Raw genomic sequence first — 23679 nt, 5'->3', positions numbered from 1 at the left:
CATATTACATTTGGAATTAGGATACTTCACTGTCATTAGTCACCAGTGTCAAAACATTTTCATTTTTTCCTACTACTAAAAACATTTTTCTACCTATTTACCAACATACTTTACAAATCTTATTCCAGAAGGAGGGTCTTCCTAGCTTAAAAGTAATTCACAAGGCAGAACCCTGGTGGTTTGGGTGTGAAATTTTTGGTGTTCCACCTAAATGAGGTTGAAGGAGATTGAAATCTCCATTTTCTCTCAGCCCCCCCCCACCCCTTCCTCAATAATTGCGATGTATCTGATATTTGCAGTATGTGAGTCTTTATTCCTTGTAGGTCTTTGCTTCCTAAATCAGTAATTCTCAACTTTACGTAAACAGAATCTCCTAAGGAGGTTTTAAAACCCTGGATCCAGGCTGCATCCTAGGTCAATTAAATCAGAATCTCTGGGAGTGGAACCCACGCATTAGTATTTTTTAAATATGCAGCCAAGGTTGAGAACTGTCCTAAACTCTTGTATAATGACATCAGCATGAAAATGAACTCACCTGAAACTGTCTTTCCCAGGTGTTTGAAAAGCAGGACATTAAGTCATTAGTTGGCTGCCGAGAGCACTTGCAAGTGTCCGGCAGTTTCCCGGGCTCCTCCTGGAGGCAGCGAGACTCCCCCTTCCTCTGTCTTCAAAGTTGGAGGCCCACTGTCTATACTTCTCTAGGCGAGGAGTTGGAACCTCCCCGCCTGACCACATGAACTGTGTGGAAACAAAGTGAGAGGCTCCACCTATAGGACGTGAGGGCACATGCTGAGGTTTGTGAGTCTGAGTGGGGACTGTGACAACGTCCAAAGAAAAAGAGTCAGGAAAGCAAAGGAGGAGGTTCCATGTTAGGGCTTTGCAGGCAGAGGAAGGGGGTTGTCAGGTATGGTTTTATTTTCTTCATTATTGCCACAGTTAAACACATCAGAAATTGACTTGAAGGGCCTCCTGTGGGAAAGGTGAGGAAGAAAGCCATGAGACTTAGAAGGCATTTAAAAATGCAGCCCAGTGGGAGAATTGGCAGAGGACAGTTCCCAGAGAGTGGGTTTTCATCCAGCTGTAGCCAGAGGTTCTCATAGAGCTCTGTAGCCTTCCCGGCTGTGCCTTTGAAAGGCATCCCAATCCAGCCCAGAATTGATCAGATTCCAGAAGATCTCTGAGGCTGATCTAAAACCAGAGAAGTGTGTATGTATAAGGGACCCTCGAGATGATTGTTTTTATGGAAAGGAAAGTGAGCCCCAAAGAGGCTCTGGGCCCTGAGAACACAACTGGCTATGCGCCCGGCCAGACTCTTAAGACAGTGCCTGCATCTTTATCACTAAAGCGATCATTTAACCATGCACAATGTATTGTGCTAAGTGCTTTGTATGATTTTCATAATCCTCGCCACAGCCCTATGAGGAAAGTACTACTATTAACCCCACTTTTATAGATGAAGCCCAGAAAAGTAGAGCTATTTGGCCAAAGTGAACAGCCAGGAGAGATGCAGGAGCCAGATTCTAACCTAGGAAGGCTGCATTTAGGAGGAGGTTTAATCGCAATGCAGTATGTTAGTGGCTTTCCCTTCGCGAGTTTGGGGAGGCGGAAAAGCCTGTGTGGTTAGGATCTTGCGTGCTGGGGTTCTTTGCAACGAGGAACAGCCCTTCTGGGGACACATTAAGGCCCCAAACCCCTCGCTCAGCTTCTCTCCCTCTCCGGCTTGGGAATCCAGAACTCCCGATTGCGATGCTCCCGCCGCCAGTAGGCGGCACCGTCGCCCTTAGCAGCCAGGTCCGTTACCCCGGGTCACCGTGGAGCCAGGGAGGCGCGCTGGGAGTCAAGTAAAACCCCTGGCACGCCGGCCTGCCACCCGGCCATGCCCAGCTCTCCAGGTGTGCCTCAACGCGCCCACCGTCTTCACAAGCCCCGCTGCTGCGAGCATGCGCAGCATCTCCCGCGGGTTTGCAAATTCCCGGGGTCCGCGGCGCGCGCCCCGCCCCGCCCGCTTTGCCCGCCCCCGGCGCTCGCGCACCCGCCTGCGGTTCGCCTGCGCCGCCTGGGAGACCGCCACTTCCGGGCTGGTCCTGGGCCGCTGGGGGTGCCGCCGTTGCGCGGAGCGGTCTGGGCGGGGCGGCCGGGCGCTCCGGAGTGCGGCAGCAGCGGCCGGAGCGCGGCAGCCGGCCTCTCCCACCTCAGTCAGCCCGCCAGCCCGCCGCCGCCCCGAGCAATGGCCGGGAGCAGCTCGCTGGAGGCGGTGCGGAGGAAAATTCGGAGCCTGCAGGAGCAGGCGGACGCCGCGGAGGAGCGCGCGGGCAGCCTGCAGCGCGAGCTGGACTACGAGAGGAAGCTGAGGGAGACCGTAAGGGACCCACCCATCGCCCATCCACCCCCACCCAGAGGCGCCTCCGCCGCAGACGGGCCCACTGCGAGGTGCAGAGCCCTCCAGAGCCCATCTACCCCTGCCCCCACGCCTCCAGGACGCACCTGGCGCACCTGGGGCAGCTGGCGGCTGGCTCTAGGGAGGGGCCCTGCCTGTTCTTTTCAGCCCTGCCTTTCCATCGTAGCTGGTTTAAAGTAAAAGCCCCGAGTGGAAGCAGGAGTGGCTTTGAGAAGGTTCTGGAAGCAGCACTTTCCCAGAAAGGGCTCTATTTCGGGGTTATTTGCATTCGGCCCGGGTGTCTTGGGTCCCCTGGGATGTGCACTTTTGCGCTGCTAGCCGTATTTACTCCAAGGGTGGGGAGGGAAGAGGGAAATCCTTTTGGAAATCCGTTCCCTTGGAAAGGGGCGCTGACAGGGCAAGTCTGGGGTACTGCCAGACTTTAGGGCCTGGGGATGCTAAACTCCACCATCCCCGTTGACCATTGGTTTTCTGGAAGCCTGTTTCTTTGTGGTGGTTGAGATATTGACAGCGCCGGGTTCTGACTTACGCAGTATGAGACCCGTTCACCTTTCTCTTTATATTAACCATCTCTCCTCCCTAGTGGTCTTATAGAGACATTCCTTTGTTACCGAGTATTGAAAAAAGTTGGCTAAATGTCAACGATTGCTGGGTGTATTCTCTTGCCGGCTTCCCCCTCCCCCATCTTGAATGTAATACCTGGCTTCCTTCCTTTCTCCTAAGGCAAATGTATCCAACAAACAGGAAAAGGATTTCAGAGGTAGTTCAGGCATTTGCTATTTGTTGGTTTTTTAGTGTGTGTTTTAAATCAGGATACGCAAACACCTTGGGAATTTCATGACAAGCATAATATGGTGTTCAGCTGTGCTTAATATGGACCCATTCTGAGTTGAGTAAATCCTATTGGTTAGGTGTTGGTAATGGCAATATGGCTGGCTGCAGAAACTTCAAGACCTGTTTTGCATAAAACACATAGAAGCAACTGGGTTCTCTTAAGAAGCAGCCCTAACTAGAGGAAATTTCAGATAAAATACAGCCAGGAATCAGGAAATTAATAAGCAAAAGATAATTTTCTTGAGAACAAGTCAGCAGAGACCACATAGATGTGTCTGAGTTTGACAGGGCAATAAATTGATTCCAGTTCCCTCTCTGACTGGTTAACCGCTGTCCTTGAACTGTTAAAACTAATAGAACATGATGGATAAGAATGAGAACTCTGGACCCAGACGGCCAGAATTTGAATTCTAGCTTCCGCTACTTACTCCCTGTGAGACACTGGGCAAATTAACTTCTCCGTCTCTCAGATCCCTAACTTTAAAATGTGGGTGATACTAGTACCTCCCTGTTGAGGTGGCGAAGGGAATTAGTACGTGTAAAGAAGTTACATCGTTGTCTGGCACAACAGAGTCAGTGCTGAGTGTCAGCTGGTATTAAAGCGGCACAACACTTCGTTTTGCTCGATGCCCCTTTGCCTTCGGTTTACCACCTATCAGAGGGTCTTAAAATGGCTGCTCATTTCACTACATCTGAAAACACTGCATATAATTGCTTTTAAACAATCATGCTTTTTTCTTTTGGAACTTGGAGAGAGGACATGGGCAGGCTGGAGAAGACGTTTGGTTGAAGTGGTATTAGTGACAGAAGTCAGTAGAACTCCCCTCACCCTCCTAAGAAGGGGAGTATGGATCCTATCCAGGAGTGCCTTGAATTGACTCCTGTCCTGGTGATTGACGTTCAATGCAGAAGATTAATTTTATGAAGGGCATGTTGTTACTCTTAGACTCATCTTCTCTTTTGTGCATCGTTTTCGTATCAGTAGTCTTCCTGTGCCTATCGGCTAAAGACGAGTTCAGTCTTTTCAAAGTTTTGTATTTAAAGTGGTTTAATTGGTTCAGGTTTTTGAAAGTGATTTGGAAAGCACTCATCCAGGTGACTGGACACAGAACCTTTTAAGATAGCAGTTTGAGGACTGAATCAGACCATTGAAGAGACCATTTCAGGCTGAGAGTTGTTCCTGACTAATGCAGCCGGGACTTCGACGTAGCTTATTGAAGGCGGCCTCTCAGGAGTTGTCAGAGCTGTGAGTTAAGCTATGTAGTCAGTTTCTCTAGGCAGCAAAGATACAGGTTTAGTGACAGAATCATGAGCCACTGCAAAAAAATAATTGAGTGGAGCGTTGGCTCTAAATTCTGATTCTCAAAAGTTCGGACATGCTATAGTTAATTGGCCCTATTATGCCAAGCACTTACCTTGGAATAATTGGCTATCACTTATTTCCTACTGGCTTGTTTTTCCAAGGTGTGTGGGCCCTTCAGACTGTTGGAATGAGGATACTTTGCTTGATATAATGATTGACTCTGGGTCTTGTGACCCACTAGGGTTTTGTATGTTTTTTGTCATTATCAAAGGAAAAAGTAGCAAGAAGGAGCCGGTCTCTCCTCCTTTCTGGGTAGTTTCCAGCAAACAAGGAGACTTAAAGTTGTAGCTTATATGTTCTTAACTGGTAATTTTATTAAATCGTGGGAAATAACCAGTTTACAAAAATCTGCCCCCTCCCACTTTGAGTTGGTAAATATCTCTGAGACCAGGAGGCCCGAGAGTGTGCTTTGTGCTCACGTTGGCGCCCCCATTACTGGCAGTAACTGGAATGTACACTCTTGATTTCTGTTTTCATATGTAGGCAAGGCAAGGGCACTACAATGCCCTGTTCATGTCCGTTCTCCCTCATTATACAAATATGCCTCATAAATTATAGGCTTTGGCACAGATAGAGGAGGTTGTGTTTATCTGTTATCCATGGGAGTGCCCCTTAATGTCATCAGTGTTTTTTTTCCCCTTTCCTTACCATATAAGGGCAGAAGTTTAACTTGGCCTTAGTTGCTTGGTCTTACACAGCAAGTTGGGTGAAACCTTCTCTGTATAACTACAGTTTGCGTGAAATAAAAATGCCTGACCTTTGATCATCCCATGTTCCACTGTGGTTCAGGCAGGACTTTGAAAACATATTCCAGAGGATCGCTTTTTAGGCTATCATGTGGTTTTCCTACAATTATTTTTTTTCTTAATAGTCTTAACTAGAATACTTTTTTAAAGTAAAAATCATTGCTATTTTTATTTTATTTTATTTTTTTAGTTGTATTGGCCAAAACATCTGGATTTCATGAAAATCCAGGCCTCCTAGATGTTTTCTCTCAAATCTGATTTGGAGTACTATTTTGCTGTATTGAGGTGGCCGTACCCTTGATTTCCGTGTGGTGCCGTAATGGGTGGGGGGAGTGGTGTGCCTGCCCTTGTTTTCTGTGTAGGTAGCTAGTAGTACCTTTGGGTTGGGTGAGGGGACAAGTGCCTGGTGGTTAACAGCAGATCTGCAGGAAGATAATTGCTCGCCTTTGCTAAAATATAGCAGTCTCTTTTTCTGAGGAGCTCATTACATGTTGGGACACAATAGCACTTTTGAAATAAAAGAAACCAGCATCCCAAACTGAAAGACTCCACCCGCAGTGTCAACACACGGGCCGGGGCCGTTGTTAGAAGAAGCTAACCCAGCACACTAAGGGTGATTTCCATGCCTGGAAATAATCTGAGTCTGGGGTCTTGACTCTTCCCAAACGCCTTGTTATTTATATGTGCTTTTAAAATAACAGATACTCATGTGGCTGTGGGCTTGTACTGATGGAGGTAATCGCAGGTTAAATCTTAAGTAGACTGCCCAGGTTCTGCAATGAAAGGAACCTTAGGGAATACCTAAATAAACCTTAGAACTTAGGAAACACCAGAAATAAAAGCTGTAAAGGTGAGAGATAGGGGCCTTTTGAACACGGGGCATAATCCCAAATGCACACATACACGTGTGCGCACACGCATGCACAAGTAAAAACAAGAGAGAAAGAAGTGCCCTTAATTCATTTGTGGAATTAAACTTAATTTGAATTCTAGGGACCCAAACAACATTGCGACCGTGCCAGTATGGTGGGGCCTGAGAAACCAGGGATAGTCCAGGTTTTTCCCAGGGGAAGCTTTCCTGGGGATAGACGCACCCCAGACGCTGCTCTCAGGGCCCAGCTGTAGCTTACAAGCACCTTTGCCTGTCCTGGGAAACCTCAGGAGCAGCAGGCATCAGCTTCCTGGCTTGAGAGCGAATGCTCTGTGTCCGTATGGGGGCTGTCACCCATGAGTGCGGCGTGATGAAGTTTTCAGTGTAATACCATACCTTATTTCAGAAAGGACTGCGAGGGTCTGTTCAGTGGGTGGTATTCAATACAGTAACTCGTCTAGTCCTGGCTGGCCTTGATCACGGAAGCCTTTCTATTGCGTGGGGAGTTGTGTTTGGAGAGGCTGTGGAGGGCCTCCCACTCTGACATAGGAAGAGTGCAGGCGCCAGGGGTGAGACCCTCCAATCCCAGGGCTGCTGCGAGATCCCTGGAGGTCATGGGAGGTGACAGTCCACACACGAGGACCCAGGCAACTGGGGTTTTAGCCTTGTCTCCCACTGATGGTCTGAGCATAGTCAGCCCTCTGGATCAAAGATCCCTCTCCATTCTTTTGAACAGAGCGCTCAAAGAGTGGTTCCCACAGGCTTAGCCAGCTTCTGTGGAAGGTGGGGTGGGGGAGGTGCAGGAATGGAACAGATTGCTTATTTATATTGCAGGTGCCTCTCCTCCCCTCTGACCTCCTGAATCAGAATCTCTAGGGATGGAGCTGGAACTTTGCGTTATTCGTGCATACCTCCTAGTGGATTCTGGCACTCAGCCAGTTGTGGACTGCTGCATGATGCCTAGGGACTCTTCCAGCTAAACAGTTGAGACCCCATTTTGTGACCCACCCCCAGGTCTGCTGTCTGTGTGCACACAGTCCTAGCTCCTAGAATGGACCTCCATTCCCAGTTGTTGCTTGGGTGCCTGTATGAGGCCCTATGGGCCGGTGTTCCTGTAGGACTCAACCCATAATGCAGGAAGTGTTAAGTTTCTACAACATGCCCCCAGGGAAAGAGTTGGTGATATTTGTAAAAGAGGGTCCAGAACTAAAGGAGGGAATGGTTAGAGTGAGAAGCAATAAGAGGGAAGATACAGATTGATGGGGGGAACTCTCAGGTAGGGGGATCTTGTGTACAGGCAGGAACGAGCATGGGGTATGGTCTCTTTGTTCCCTGGTGCCACAGCCACATGAGGAGCTGGGGACCTAGACTGCCTCATCACCCAGAAGGTCCTTTCCCTAGAGCAGAAACAGCTTTCTTTCTGTGAGTACAAAGCTCTCAAAGTTGGGGCCCAGAGGAAACACAAAGCAGAAACTTAGAATGTGGTGGCCACCAGAAAATACTCCGAAAATCTCGTTGATGTTTCTCTGGCCACATCACCTGCAACAAGGATATTTGACTTCATATTAAAAGAAATAATAATGAAAGAAGTGAAGGGGAGAAAAGTACTTTTGAGTACATGGCAGAGACGTTCTACTACCGTATTTTCGTTGTGCTCTTCTTTTTTGTTTTCAGCTTGGAGACTTGCTTGCTTATCTCCCCCCTGCCCCTGTTCATAAAGACAATAGAATTTTACCAGTAATGGAAAATACAGAAAAGTGAACAAAACAGACTGACCCAGAGTATACCCTTCATGTACACTTCCTTCCAGTTTTTAAAAAATAAAGCTAAAAAGACAGTTCCTTGTACTTAAAAAAATGTATTGTCCCTATTACCCTCACTCCCCCTGTAGAAAAAACCGTACTCACCAGCTGGTCACACTTAGCAGAACCCCTTACTAGCTGTGCACCAGTAAGGATTTACCTTATAGGCCAATGTGGTTGTAAACTGTCCTCCTCAGATCCGTTTCCCTTTTCCCCCATTCCCTGTCTCCATCAGGCAGTTATTGCTACATAGTTAATTTTTGACGAGATAAAAGTGTTTTTTGAATTTTTTATGGAGAGTCCTTCACCTGACACTTGGAGATGCCCTAATCACCTCTTTCCCAGACAAAACTTGGCATTTAAGATTTTACAAGTCCTGATGAGCAGACAGCTGGATGTTCTCATATTCACTTCATTCAAGGCTGTAATCACAGCCTCTTTCTAACTACGTGTGCCTTTCAAACTGTGTACATCATGGGTCCATGAACTAAGAAAGTTGCTTTTGTTTAAATGAGGTTGGTGTTACTTGTTTTATTCAGTAGATATTTACTGAGCCCATATTATGTGCAAAGAACGGTGACTCTCTACATATAAGAAACTTCCTGTTGAGTAAAGACAGGAGTATAGATAGAGCTCACATGGGTGCCTAAGAATGTTTTGTAATTTTTAGAAAACTCTCAAGTGTCCTGAAAACCTTGTCACCCCATGATAAGCACATATTCAAAGTGGATGCGGATAAGGAAATGGTACCTGATTAGTAAGTGCTGGCTTTGACTTCCATGCATAGTATTTAAACAAACCCCAATGCAAGTGTGTATGAGGGACCATTGCAGTCTTAAAAGTGTTCTGAGACTCATAGTAAGTAATAGTAGGTTTGGAATAGTAGGTAATCATTGCATCCCCCAAAAAGAAACATCTTAATTCAGATACAGATACCAATAAAAATAGTCTCTCTACTGCTTTTCTTCTAAGAAGTTTGAAACTTCTCTTGTAGGAACCTTGTAAGAAATGCCAGTAAGCTTATCTCAAAAACACACGGGAAATTTGTCTTGGCCCTGTTCCAGCGTGGCCAAGTTCTGCAGGGGTTACTGAAAAGTGGGTGAGGGAGGGGCAGTTACTGGATTTCGTTCCATCTGTATGGTGTGTATTTTAGAGTGCCTGAATTTTTAAATATTTTAGTTCCTTCGTAAGACTCCTTTGAGCAAGTGGCTCAGCAAGGGGCGAGGAGAATGCAGACCTCTGAGTCTGGTTTCTGGCCGTCCAGCTCTTGTCTCGTGCGGCCGAGCCCGGGTAAGTCTCGCTGTGTCCAGCCCATGGGCCCCAGTGAGTGAGGTGGCCGTCCTGACGCGCTCCTTGGGCGGTCAGGTCGGGCCAGCGTGCTGTTCTGTGGAGAGGAACCCAGCGAGACAGCACTCGCCCACAGCCCCTCTGGCCGCTGGAGTTGGTGTGTGTGGACTCATACACACCGCAGGCGGGCGCTGGGAGAACTGCAGAGCGGCCAGGGCGCACGGTGCGCTCGGAGGTAGCTCCCCACAGGGCCGGCCTTCCTGCCTGAAGCGGGCTTGCCGCCGCGCCCCTTCCTGAAGGCGCTGCCCTCGCTCGCTCTCCTGCTCTCACGTGCCTTTCACTCTCTGCCTAGGCTGAAGCCGACGTAGCTTCTCTGAACAGACGCATCCAGCTGGTTGAGGAAGAGTTGGATCGTGCCCAAGAGCGACTGGCAACAGCTTTGCAGAAGCTGGAGGAGGCGGAGAAGGCAGCGGACGAGAGCGAGAGGTGAGCGCGCCTCTCCCAGCCTTCCTTTCCGCACAGGCCTCTCTTCAGGGGCGATGGGAGGGCTTCTCTGATCTTTGGGGCTTACGAGTGTTACAGTCCCCTGCTGGGATCATTTCCTCAGTCCATCCCAGCTAGGACTCGGTTTGTTCGTTTAACGTTAGTGGGGCACCTGTGTGCCAAGCGCTGTTTTAAACCCCAAGGTTACAAAGAAGAGAAGGATCCTGTTCCTGCCCTCATAAAGCTCTACTGCCCAAGAGGGAGATGGACCTTTAAATGAGACATTCTAGAGATACCTATTGGTTCTTTCATTCCTGCCGACCATGGAGCAGTTAGGTGTTTTTTTAAAAGATAAACTTTATTTTAAAATACGGGGAGAGACTGGGCCTAGATAAACGAACCAGGTACTATCAGTTGTCCAATAACCCAACAAATACGTGGAAGAGGAAGCACAGATAAAACAGAAATATGATCTGCAAAAGCCAATTGTTTTTGGACTTAGTAACACTGATAAGACACTCATGCACATGTCGATACAGTCGGGTACGTGTGTATTCTGAGCCCGCTCCCTGTAACCTGGCTCTACCTGACTTCCTAGGCCAAGATTCAGCTTTGTGGCAGTAAAGGAAAACCATGATAGACCAGCACAGCTCCATGTGTGCTAGAAGGCATGTTCTCTTATGCTGAACCGCTCAAGCTCATGTATTCATATTGTACAGAAGCATTCCAAGAACAGCTGCACGAGACTAGAGACAGTTCTCCTGCTGGAGGAATGAGAGAGTGGTGGTGGCTCAGAACACTGGGAGTGTGGATCTGTGCCGTGACCTGTGCAGGTGAACGCAGGCAGTCATTCTTTCCATTTCTCCCTCTTAGACAGAAGTGAGTTTCTGCTCCCTGCCACCAGGGATAAAGAGTGATTTCAGACTTGAAGACTCAAGAAGCTTTTAAGTTGAAGTGTCCAGTTCATTATTCACTGCTGCTCATTGTTTCTTCCCTAACCAAGAGTTTTGGAATTCCTTAAGATGACTCATCATCTCTCACAGTGCACACATACCAGTGGTTTTGTGGCTGATTCTTCCTGAAATATACTTGTTAGTGAACCTAAAAGGCAATCTGGCAATGTTAGACTTTGCAGTAAAAAGGAATTTAGACGTCATTTACCCCAGCCCCCTCGTTTTACAAATGAGAAAACAAGGGCTCAGCAGGTGATGCGGCCTGCCCAAAGTCTCACAGTGAATTTATGGCCAAGCCAAGACTCAAATCTCAGTCTTCTAATATATACCATAATACTTCATCAAAAAATAGTGGTTTATTTATCTGAACTGCCTGCCTAGATTTTGCTAAATGAATCCCATTTTAGCATGATTTATTCCATAAAACTGTAATATATCACAGAACAGTGAACATTTTCCAAAACTTAACACCATGGGATCCAGGGAGCAGCATAGACATTGGTATCACTCTGTTTCTCAACACCTCTATTATGAAAGAACTCTATTAAAGGCAAAATTCATAGTTTCTTATTTGGAGTATTGGGTGACCCATATGAAATTGCCATTTTTACAGGTCTGACATCAAGTATCAGTGATTTCATATGGTTCAATCTGATATTTACATTTGTAGCTAATGGAGTAAGAACAGCTCCCTTCTTTGTAGGAAGAAGTACATGAAGACAGATTTATTTTTGTTATAACTTTGGTCCATTTTCAAGCTGAAGCTTCCCACCAGGAAAAGGAATAAATCCCATTATTTATATAGCAAGTAAAGTATGTTGGCTTTTCCTGTTTCCATGCCTCCCAGTTTCAAACAGGATCTTGACATGGTACTTTTCATTTAACATTAGATCCCTGGACAGTTTCACCAGTATCGAAAGTATGGGGTTTCATTCACAGTAAACAGAGAAGTGTATGGCTTTTTCTGCCTTCAGCTCTGGAAACTCTTGCTACATGGTTTGGAAAGTAAAAGCAGCTCTGTGCTCTGTTTTGGTCTGCCAATTACACCAGGCCTTGCAAACCAATGCGTTGCATTGTGAGTTTATGGAAGTCTCCTCTAAACCTTCGGTCTTCCTGCTGGTCTTCCTTTTCAGAGGCATGAAAGTCATTGAGAGTCGAGCCCAAAAGGATGAGGAGAAAATGGAAATTCAGGAGATCCAACTGAAAGAGGCCAAGCATATTGCTGAAGATGCCGACCGCAAGTATGAAGAGGTCAGATCTTGGGCCCCAAAGCCTCATGAACTTCCCAGCAGTGGCCTCAGTGGGGGCCAGGGAGCAGTGCTTACAGCCTTGTGTTCTTTAGTGAAATGATCTGCTTCATTGGTGGAAATGGGTGGTTTTGAGAAGGCAGAGTTCCTTTGTCTCCAGAAAACAGTTGTGATTTGATCCTGCTAGGGGATCCCAGGCTTTATCATGAAGCCAGTCCATATCTCTGAGAAGGACTGAAGCTTCCCCCATGACCCCCCCACCTTTGCAGCCTCCAGACCAGGACAAAAGACCTTTGGCCAGGAAAAGGGAAAGTTGGGTCTTTTGTCCCTTGTGGAAAGAGCCTCTCGTAATTGTCACCATGCAGGCTGCCCTTCCTGGTGTGATTCACCTAGCACCATCCTGTTCAGGCAACATAGAGACACAGTCCATGCACTGAAGGCCATGTAGATTCAAGAAGCCTTTTTCAGTCTGTCCTCTCTTTTCAAGATGGTAGAATTCCACTGTCCAGAGAGGTTCACGGGTGAATCAGCTTCTGGTCATGTTCCCATGAGAACAACCTCCTATGATAACAAAGCTAATATGACTTGTTTTAGTTTTCCCTTAATGTATCGTGGCTATCTTGAAATGGTATTGACACTCCTTTTTTCCCTCATCATTATCATTATCATTACGACCACCATTATTATGATTACTTCCCGGTTACCCTACTTGAATGCTTCAGAGGATCCCTTCTTCTCCCAGGTTCTCTCCTCCACTGAATACAGAGCTGACTTCGTTAGTCATCTTACCAGCTCATCTCATGGTAGCTTCTGTGGCTGTTCTGTTGTCATTGTTAACCTCCTCCACAAAGAGGAGGTTGAGGTACAGAGCTCTAAATTGATAGAGTTCTCAGGATTATTTTCAGTGTTTTTTGGCAGCCCCTGCCTTTACAATATCAAATGCATCATGTCTCATCATGCTGCTATTTTTGGGATTGTAAATTTTACATCTCTCCCTCCTTCCACACTTTGGCTGGCTGCTATGTAATTATATGGACTTCACCTGGGTCAGGCTTAAAATGAGACTGCCTACTCAAAACCAGCCATTCTGGGTCTTTGTGACCAGAAGCCTCTTGTCTACCCTCCTTCGGCCTTCCTGATAGAGAGTGGCTTCTCTCCAGTCCTCGGGAAAGAGGGTCATCTTATTTTGACCCTGAGAACGTCTAGGGGCTGGTGGATCCAGTACCCACCTCCATACCTGGCCCCCTTATTCAGAGCTTGCCAGCCCCATGGTGTGTGTGTGTGTGTGTGTTGTTTTTTGTGCTGCAGGTGGCCCGTAAGCTGGTCATCATCGAGAGTGACCTGGAACGCGCGGAGGAGCGGGCTGAGCTCTCAGAAAGGTAAGCGGGCCTGGTGCCGGTCTGCTGTGTGTGGGGTGCTCTGGAGCAGTGACTAAACAGCATGACCTTCTGGCAGCTGCGCATTACCTGTTCCAGCGCCAGGCTCCTTCTGCGCCCATCTGCCGTGGACGAGCTGGCAGCATGGAACACGGAGGACTTGTGTGGGGTGTCTGTGTGAATGCGTGTGTCACTGCATGCCTTACCTGCACACTGATTTTGAGAATGGCCTTGTGCATTTCCTGTGTCCACTAACAGCCAAGTTCGACAGCTGGAAGAACAATTAAGAATAATGGATCAGACCTTGAAAGCATTAATGGCTGCAGAGGATAAGGTACTGATGGCTCATGTGTGGTTTTAGGTTTAACTGCAACCCAGACGTCTTTCAGCTTCCAGTGTCTGCTGGTTCGTTTGGTATAACAACACCCTCTGCTGTCTTCTATCTTGCTTTAAATGCTTTCTTTGGGTCCTTTATACTCTTTTGTTTTTCCTTCATAAATGCTCTTTGGTGCAGCCAAAAAAGAAGCCAAATTATCACACTTCAGAATTGTTGGATTTTGTTACCCTGCCTTCGTGCTGTTGCAAGGTTGGGGGTACTGTCCTTGGCAAAATGAGCATTTTAATATCTGACGATTTGGCTACTTTAAGGCAGCCCTTTGTTCTCTAGGACTCAGTTCTCACTTTTTCCCATCCCTCTCCTTTTTCTCTCCTCCTTCCTTGGGCTTGTCCCCCACCCTTTCTGCCTCTGATCGAAAACGTTAGCAAATGTGCCGAGCTTGAAGAAGAATTGAAAACTGTGACGAACAACTTGAAGTCACTGGAGGCTCAGGCTGAGAAGGTAGGCCAGGAGCACGGTGTGGGGGAAAGGCGTCTCGTGAGAGCTGCTCGAAGGACACACGCTTTCTCGTCTGAGGCCCCGCCGGTGAAAGCAATAGCCCCTTAGGCATTTTATTTAGCAAATGGCATCATTTTGAGGTGATTTCCTGGTGGTTATTGGATAACAGATTCTTTTTTTTTTTTTTCTTTAATAGAGAACATATTTTATGTTGAGTATGTGAGTCGTCCGTAACAATTTAATTTAAACCAAGCGCCACATGGCTGAATTACCTTGTTCTTATCCCATGTAAAACAATAGGCAAGAAAACAGAGACTGTATGGTAACGTGCCATTTGATATCGGAGCCTCTGCTCGGCATCTGTTGGCTGGGCTGGCGCTTGCTTTGTATTGGAAGACGAGTGTAGAATGAGCCGTGGCCTGACATCTGGAATGCTCTTTCTAATTCCAGTACTCGCAGAAGGAAGACAAATACGAGGAGGAGATCAAGGTCCTCTCTGACAAGCTGAAGGAGGTAATACTATGAGTGTTTTAGATAAAGCCACCTGGGTTTTAATTGAATCACATTTTTATGGAGCTGGTCAGGGCTTCTTCATCTCAGAAGTATGGTGAGCCCCGTCAGGGATATTCAAAGGTGGTCTTGGAGTTCACGTGCTGTGCTAGTGACTGAAGGACAGGCCATGCCAGACCCATTTTATGGGTGCTGTGCTTGATTTTTATTCTCTGGTTTTCCCTGTATTTGTAGGTACTAGCGTTGTAAAACTTCCCAATTCTGACTAAAATAAATGGAATTATTACAGGCCGAGACTCGGGCTGAGTTTGCGGAGAGGTCAGTAACTAAATTGGAGAAAAGCATTGATGACTTAGAAGGTAAGATCTTAAGTTTTGTTTTTAATCTAGTCCTTGTGGTTGAACACTGACCTTGCAAAGCAGTTTTCCAATCCAAGTGTATCCTCCTTGATACGCTTCTTTGCTCTTGCACATTCTTCCTGGCTGCCCTTTGGCGTTTTCATTCTGTGGTTCTTCAACTCTTGGACCTGAGTCCTCTGCTCACCAGATGACTGCTAGCCACCCGACGAGGCCCGTCTTTTAATGGCAGATGCCATACAGCTTGACTTCACACTCTGGAGAAGTGTGGCAGGTTTATTTGTCATTGAGGGTGAGGTGGTTGTCGGTGAGAGCAACTAGCGAATTTTCTGCTTAGTGATAGCCCCTAATTGTCAGTGGCATGGATTTGTTTTTAGACACAACTTGTCTTCCAAGTAAGAATCCAATGTAAGGGTTGGATTTAAGTCCTTCATATCTTGGCAAATGCTCCACATTCTGAAAGGGGTGTGGGGACAAGAGGACATTGGTTTTTGAGATTACATGGAAGCCTTTCTCCCCTAAAGTATGTAGGTTTTGTTTTAGTAACACCCACCTTTGTCTCACAGAAATCCTAAATGTTGAACTCTGAGGCCTGTAATGGGTCAGCTATGAAGAAGGATAGAAAGGGAAATATTTAAAACAGACAAGAAAGGCAGAAAGAGGGGGCGGAGGCAGCGGGCATTGGTGCCGATGACGGCCAAGCTGGTGGGGAGGAGAGGGTGGCGGATGCTTGTAAAACGATCTGCCAAAGTGCGTCAAAGAATGAAACCTTCATCATTACAGAGACTAGATTGCACCCTAAACGTGTGGCTCCCCTCACTTCTCAAGCCCCCTGACCACGAGCAGGGTAGCTAAGTGAGAAGACCTCCAGGAGCAGCTTACAGGGCGCTCAGAAACCGATATCCCAGGAGTCTGGCTTGGTCAGGAAGTCCGTAGTTGGAAGGTGGAGCCAGATCAGGATGACAGACCAGAGTCACAAATCGTTCTTCCAAAACACTGCCCTTGGGTATTTCCCCCACTGTTGATAGTGGCAAGTGACTGACTGCTCCAGCACCATGAAAAGAGAGCTGTTGAGAGGAGAGCTGTTCTGTACCTACCCAGCAGACAGCCTTCCGCGGTTTCATTTAGGGTTTAACATGGTTTACTGCTATACCAACCATATTTGTGATGATTTTCGTATTGGGTCTTACTTGTTTTATTTTCTAATGGCTTTTGTTCTTTTTGTTTTTGTTTCGATTCGTTTAAAAACAAAACGCACGCCTCCTGCATTGGCCACCTGCTGCGATCCCACTTCCTTCATGCACTGCCCCTTTCTTGCTGCTGTGTCGGGATGGCGTCCGCGCCACCCCCGCTCACCCTTCATCTCTTGATCACTCTCCATGCCCTTGCACCTCTGCCTTCCACTTCCCGGTCATAGACGAGCTGTACGCTCAGAAACTGAAGTACAAAGCCATCAGCGAGGAGCTGGACCACGCTCTCAACGATATGACTTCCATGTAAATGTTCATGCACCCTGCCTGCTCACATCCGTGCCCTCACGCTAATACGATAAACTCACCACTGCTCCCTCCTGTACTTCCAGAAACTCCATCTTCACACCTTCTGTTTACTCTCTTTGCATCACCTAGAATAGTTTGTTTTTTTTTCACATTCTACTAATATAAAAGCCAAGCAGATTAAGTCTATGTATACAAATCATTTTCCTTTCAGAATCTGTTTCTTTCACAATCTCTGAGCTAGATTGTTCCCACCAGGCAGTGAACTGAAATGTGAAGGACTGGAGAGCTACTGTTTTAGGAAATTAAACTAGCCTCAAGTAAAATTCGAAGGCCATGCAGTCGTGCAGGAACTTCCCCAAAAATATCAAAAAAAAAAAAAAAAGAAAAATTGGTATCCTGAGATTCAGTTAAATACAATACGATCATTTTTGTAAAGGAAATATAAATTTAAGGACCCCTACAGCGTCCAGTTATTGATGCTCTGAGAGGAAATTGACCTGGTACAGCCTGAGGAGTGGTGCTGTGAGAGATCATCTCTTCCTCGCTTTTAAGAATTCTGGAGAGAAATGGTTCATCTGCTCAATACCAGAGCCTTTAGATTAAAGGAATTGAAGTATTCGCAATAAACACCACAGCTGGTGTCAAAGAATTGGGACATAAAACCCCGATGGCCCAGTATAAGTTCAGGAGTTAATGGCCCACCTTCAATCGTGTGAGGCAGTGAGAGTTGGAGTAGGTCCCTTGTTCTCTTGAGAACTTTGAGCAAACACAACTAATCCGCGTATTGCTAACCAAACCTAAGCATCACACTCCTTCTGCCTCTTCAAATTCTAACCTGGAGCTTTCCACTGAGGGTTCCCTTCATTCTAATAATATGGCACTGATTCCGTATAAGCTGGAAATTTCCGGATCCTCCCATGCAGGAAAATGGTAGCCTGAAGGGTGTGACTTGTGCCTGCTGCCTCACAGGTTATAGAAACTCCACATCACCATGGGAGACACTGATGTCCCCATGGAAAGTTGAGAGAATTCCATCCTCTCCTCCCTCGTTTATAAATGTGGGCATCTCTGAGGTCTTTTCCAATGCTAAAATGTGGCGGTGCTATAGGAAAAACTCGTAGCGTTGAGTACAATTCACTATCCTGAAAGGTGGGTTAGCTTGAAGTCTGTTTTTAAACGCTATTCCTGGGTCTCCTTGGCAGTGGACCCTCAGCCCGAGGGCTGTGTGCTGGCCTTGGGCCCCGACACGGGGGGTGAGGATGGACGTCCCTGCGCAGGGGTGGCTGGCAGCGGGTTTTGCATGTGTGCTTCTGGCCTGAGTTCCAGTGCTGCTCTCCTCTTGTAGTTTGGTTTTCCTTTTTTCCATTGTGCCACTTTGTGTTCTTTTTCTCCCACCTTTTCTCCTCATGCAGATAAGTTTCTTTGCTTCACTTCTCCCGAGACCCCTTCATCAAGCTGGCTGTCCCACCTCTCTGAGCTCTGCAGTTTGTCTCTTCTCCAGCTGGCCTGGCTCCTTCCTTTAGCCTCCTGCCTCAGGGCCAGGCACACTGCTTTCCATTGTACAGAAGCTCCTCATTTCAGTGTCAAATAAACACTGTGCAAGTGGTTTCTGTTTGCTATTCTTTTTACTTCTTATTTATTGACATTTTTCATTTCAACACTGAATAAAACTACAAATCTGCTTCATGCATATGGGGGTTAGTTTCTGGCTACTACTTTTTTTTTCCCCAGGCTGAACATTAATATTGAAAGTTTCCAAAGCAGTAGTTCCTTCTGGAACTTTTAAAAAATACTCATGCATGGATTCGTCTCAGAGTTTGAAAGGTTAGAATGAGGCCTGGGCCTCGGTGGGGGTTGGTTTTGTTCTGTTTTTGAGGGAGTGATGGTTCTGAGACGTGGTCCTCATTGGGAACGTCCACGCAGGGGACATTGCTTGCTGGAGGGAGATGTGCCTTGAGCAGTGTCTTCCTCTGCCAGAGGCTTGGTGTGGGATGCGGTGAGCCCCCTGTGAGGATGCTGAGGTGGCCCTGCTTGCGGGGACGTGGCTAACTAGCGGCCCACATTGCCGGGAATTCACATACCGGGATCGCGATAAAGAACTCGTACCCAAACAGTGGTAGTGGAGGTTGTTGTCAATCATCCTTTTACAGCCTGAAGAACAGTTAAAGCTTTAAAACTATGGTCATTACTCAGCCACCTTCATTTTGATCATGAAATGACACCTTAATTTTCTTTTTTTTTTTCTTCTTTTTAAGATTTTATTTATTTATTTGAAAGAGAGCAAGAGCACGAGCTCGGGGTGAGGGGCAGAGGGAGAAGCAGACTCCCTGATGAGTAGGGAGCCCGACTCAGGACTCGATCCCAGGATCCCGGGATTATGACCCAAGCCGAAGGCAGATGCTTAACTGACTAAGCCACCCAGGTGCCCCTTGTTTTTCTAAATATGATAACATATAAGTCGAGGTTCATTTTTGTGCTCTTAAGGACATCACATTTTTAGGAGGGTTTGTATGTACATAATCTTTGTGATAATAGCTGGGGTTTTTTTCTTCATTTGTAGACATTTTTAAAGTATAGTCATTAGACTTGATTCTCTTTTTTTCTAAAAGCATAGTTAAAAATTGTTCAGAATACAGTTTTATTTAGGATTTACTAGTTCACTTCAAAAACAGCAGCTAAGTGATTTTCAAAGAGAATCGCATTGCAAAATTAGAACTTTAAAATGATGTGGACTTTTGATTCTTAATTCCCAACATTTCTGCATCCTCAACAGTCTGGCTGTATTTCTCCTGTGTTTTAAATGTGGGTGATTTTCATCCGTTTTTGTTAGCCTGAAAGGGTTGATAGATACCACTATACTGAAATAAATTTAGACAAACTGAAAATAATGTCAGTCACTCTACAAAGACTAAAGAGCAGGGAAAAAACACTCTTTTTAAGAGGATGATAAAGTATTTTAATAGCATTATAGTAGACTATAAAATTTAGAATCTGGAGTCACTGTCTCTCCCTTGAGAGTGTAGACTTCTATAATTTCATGGATTTTTTTTTTCCCCTAAGCCTCGTTGGGTCTACTTTTGACTATGATTCCTGCCCCCCCCTTTTTTTTTAAACTCCTAGTGATAGAAGTGGGCCCTTCTCAGAGTGACCCTGCTTCCTGCTATAGACAAAATGAGGAGTCTGAAAGGTCTGCTGACCAGATGTGCAGTTAGTCCTGTAGGCCCTTTTTTTTTTTTTCTTTTTCTTTTTTTTTTTTTTTTGGAAACCCTTCCAGAGACTTTCACACTTTCCATTAGTACGTTTTCGGAAAGGCAAATCTAGAATAGTCCAAGAAGGTGTGGGTTCACAGGGGATAAGTAGCACTTGATCGTGTCCAGAACTTGTCAGGGCCCAGGTTTCTAGTTCAGAGGGCCAGACCGTAGCTGCTGGTGCTGCAAGAACCTGGTAGGACCAAACAGAAAGCATTGCTGAGTCTGAGCACCATAGGTTCCAGACATCTGGGAGGTAGGACAGGAGGGGAAAACCCTTCCAAATGTATAACTGTTTCTGGTCCCTGCCCTCAGGCCACCCAGGCAAACCAGCTCCAGGGCAGTGGAGCCGGTCCAGAGAGGGGTGTGGTAGGGACAGCTGTCATGTAAGCTGAGTTCACATTGACTGTCTGGGTTCTCTAGGGTTTCTCTAAAGTTCTTTCATTCCAATTTGGAATGAAAGCTGAGACATCCTGCCTGCCCATAGCAGTCACCCCACCTGCACTAGAGTGTGTGTGCTGGTGGGGTTTAGATTTGCAACCCCAGAGGCACATCCTATGCAAGACACTGGAAGGCAGTGGAGAAGTGAAGAGATGAGCCAGAAATGCTCTTTGCTCCCGGTGAGCGGACCGTCTTGCTGGAAGGTCAAGGAGCGAAGCACGTCTGAGCTCATAGAGGGTGTACATTTGAAGCAACGTGGAGAACGTGACATTTGACTAGGGCGTTGAATATCCAGAGAATGTGGATGAGCAGAGAGAAACGAGGGAGCAGATACTTGAGGCTAGAAAGCTTAGTGCATCTCCTACCACTTAGGAGAGAAAGCTGAAGTAAGGACTGATTGATTTTCCACACAACTGGGGGCCAGAGGATGGATGGTGGCATTCTCCCCAGGGCTAGGATTGTCAGCTTTTCAGGATCAGTAAGTAGAATTTCTGGGTCCAGGTTGTCACTGTCATTCGAACCACTTGTATATCCTCCAGCATTTCATGGTAAGTGCCAGGTTCTTGTCATTTTGGTGGCATCCCCTGGACCATCAGATGCAGCTTGACACACCTGTGGTTGGCCTCCCTGCCACGTGAGCAGATTATATGTCCTGGTGTACAATTGACGTTGCGCTGCTCTCCCTGTGGGTGTTGGAGATTTTGTTCATTTTGTACTCCTCCGTCTCGCACCACACATGAATGCCATTCCCTTCAAGAAGTAAGCAAATGAATTTTAAGTCAGTTTCGCGTGGAGATGAGTGCTTGTTTGTTTTGCTGTTTGAGTAGGGTCGCACCCTGTATGGTGGTGACTGGGGGAGGGACAGGGAGCTTAGTTCTGCATTTCAAAAACTGTGAATGCAGCAGCCACTGGGGACCGCTCTTGGTACTTCCTGAAAGGGAAGCCAGCCCCAGAAATGCAGGTGAAAGGGGTTCTGGGAAAAGGTGGGCAAAATGGGCAGGTTAAGGTCTCACTAAGATCTCCACCTTGACTCTCTGTCTCGGTTCTTTGGGCTATTGCCAGAAACCGCATGTGGCTCGTTCACACGTTTTAGTAAGGTGCAAGAGAAATGTCTCCCCTCTCTCTCTCTCCCTCGCCCCGTCACTCCCTTTCCCTCCCCGGCCACCGAGAGAAATCCTGGCTCCTTCTAAGTCTGCCAGGCCTTTACCGCCCACCCTTCTCGGGCACGGGACAGATGACCACCGGGGAAGGGTGAGCTACTTGGCAGGTGACCCGAGGTATCTCTGTGTGCTGTCTGTTAACTCCTTTACCAAGTCTGGCTAACCTCTCTTCCTTCTGCCTCCTCTCTTCTGCTAACCTGCTTGCTGACCTGTACAGATCAACTCTACCAGCAACTTGAGCAAAACCGCCGCCTAACTAACCAACTAAAGCTGGCCCTGAATGAGGATTAAACTTAAGTGGGAAAGAGCTTGGGCTGAATTCTAGGAATGGAGCCCATGGGCAGGAAATCTAAGACTGCCATACCTTCAACTAATAGGGCTGACAACACTTGCTTTCTGCAGAATTGTACGTGGAAGGAATAAGCTAAAAAGCTTGCTTCACCTGCATTTTCCTCCTATATCTGGAATAATTCTCTTTAAACCCTGAAACCGCTTTTATGGTAAAATTACATATATATATGAATTAAATATTTATAACAGTTCAGCAATCGCAGGTCCTCTTGTTTGATACCTAATGAGGACCAAAAATTGTTTTCTATTTCCTACAGAGAACTGAGTCCTGCTTTAAGTTAGCCAAAGCAGAGGAGTAACTATACACATATATGTATTATATATTGCATCCTATATATAATACATAATACACACAGCTATTACATATTCGTATTCCTAACTTCTTAGTATCTGGTATAGTGTTTGATTAAATGTACTTATGCTTGGGCAAAATAGCTTTTGAGAACAGGAGCTCATGTCAGAATTCCCTGATTGTCTGAAAGGTATGCTTTCATTCTGTCTAATGGTGGTGTTGGAATCTGGTGAGAATGTCATGCTAATAATAAAGAGTAGTAAGAGAATGTCCTACTGAAGTGTGCATGAAATATGTTGATATTCATTTTTTTAATGAGCAACAGAAATAAATCATTTTAAAAGTTGTCAGAAAACCTACTTATGTCATCTTTGTCTTCTGTGAGATTGTGTTACAGCACAGCTCCCAGACCTTTAACTGCCTGTAACTCAGCAAAGTGTGCTGTATTAACTTCAGTGCTGCAAGCACCCCTCCCTGTCCCCACAGCATATGGCCGTGGGCCTTCGCCAAGCCCCATCTGCACTCTGTTCTGCGTGGACCTTGGTGAAGGGCCACCTGACTGCTCTGTGAGAACCTGCTGTGCCTGTAGTTCTTTGGGTCAAAGACGTCTTCCCCTTTGTAGGTCCTTGTCTGGAAATGAGTAATACCTTACCAGCATGCCTTGTCCTAATCATCTCATCTTTGTTTGTGACTGATGTTTGCCTGCCTAAATGTACAAACCACCACTGTGTCCAAAGTGCAGCTATTCATGACTCCATTTTCTAATCCCACCACAGAGAAAGTGGCTCATGCCAAAGAAGAGAACCTTAGTATGCATCAGATGCTGGATCAGACTTTACTGGAGTTAAACAACATGTGAAAACCTCCTTCTTTCTTGTTGTTTTGTTGTTTTATTTTGTTTTGTTTTGTTTTGAAACACCATGCTTTTACCATGAAACCCCTTAAACGCATTTTTATTTACTTTTACACTGTCACAGAAAACATCCACGGGATACCAGCTAGATCAGGGGATGGGGAAAACACACACACACAAAGGCGAGCCCGTGGCAGGGCCGTCATGACTTAAATGTGCCATTTCCCAGGTTGGCGTTGCCACACCTCATAGAGAGTTTTGCAACACAGTGTACTCAGCCAGCCCAGGAATCCTCACTAGAGCAGAAGGATTTCCACTCAAAGTGCCAACGATGTACTCAACAGGCAGATTCATGTAGAAAATGCAATCAGGTATGGATTGGTGCTACTTTAAACAAAAAGTCCCACTGTGGTCTTTTCGTCAATATTGTACAATTTAGAATTCTGTCCAACACTAATTTATTTTGTCTTGAGTTCTACTACGAGATGAGACTGTGGGTCCTGTATGCCTGAATTCACTAAAGCCAAGGGTTTGTAAGGCACACTGCTCTTGTTAAGACTTCTATCTCCTTCTCATTGGCACACTTGCGGCTCATTACAACTTGTAGGATAGCATTTGATGTGGATTTCCACTCTCCATTTCTCCATGTTAAAGTGAAAGATTTAGGCACTACGTACAATGGGTAAAAAAAAACATTTTCTTAAGAGTTATAACTATATGTAAACATTGTATAATGGTATGGAATAAAATGCACATTGTAGGACATTTTCTAAA

General features: G+C 46.2%; 1 protein-coding gene and 1 long non-coding RNA gene across 20 annotated transcripts in view; one reads left to right on the top strand and one right to left on the bottom strand.

Annotated features, from left to right (window-relative positions):
- Positions 1-656, bottom strand: part of LOC117802358 — a 27142-nt gene extending 26486 nt beyond the window's left edge. For both annotated transcript variants that reach the window (XR_004625599.1, XR_004625598.1), the window contains exon 1: positions 536-656. This is a non-coding gene — a long non-coding RNA (uncharacterized LOC117802358). The remainder of the gene's footprint in view (positions 1-535) is intronic.
- Positions 1-23679, top strand: part of TPM1 (tropomyosin 1) — a 27073-nt gene extending 3394 nt beyond the window's left edge. For 3 of the 18 annotated variants that reach the window (XM_034660876.1, XM_002929808.4, XM_002929810.4), the window contains 7 exons: positions 9654-9787; positions 11871-11988; positions 13293-13363; positions 14123-14198; positions 14646-14708; positions 14995-15064; positions 22829-23679. In XM_034660876.1, coding sequence (XP_034516767.1) covers positions 9654-9787; positions 11871-11988; positions 13293-13363; positions 14123-14198; positions 14646-14708; positions 14995-15064; positions 22829-22911 — 615 coding nt within the window. In that variant the 3' untranslated portion in view covers positions 22912-23679. Of the gene's footprint in view, positions 1-2080; positions 2360-9653; positions 9788-11870; positions 11989-13292; positions 13364-13618; positions 13695-14122; positions 14199-14645; positions 14709-14994; positions 15065-16478; positions 16973-17972; positions 18166-21626; positions 21908-22828 lie in introns of those variants that run through there. The other 15 variants (XM_002929807.4, XM_002929809.4, XM_002929813.4 and 12 more) reach the window with 13 other exon arrangements.

This window comes from Ailuropoda melanoleuca, chromosome 5 (assembly GCF_002007445.2).
Source record: "Ailuropoda melanoleuca isolate Jingjing chromosome 5, ASM200744v2, whole genome shotgun sequence".
Classification (NCBI taxonomy): Eukaryota; Metazoa; Chordata; class Mammalia; order Carnivora; family Ursidae; genus Ailuropoda; species Ailuropoda melanoleuca.
The sequence above is the reverse complement of the archived record's forward strand: the minus strand, read 5'-3'. Positions and strand labels throughout refer to the sequence as shown.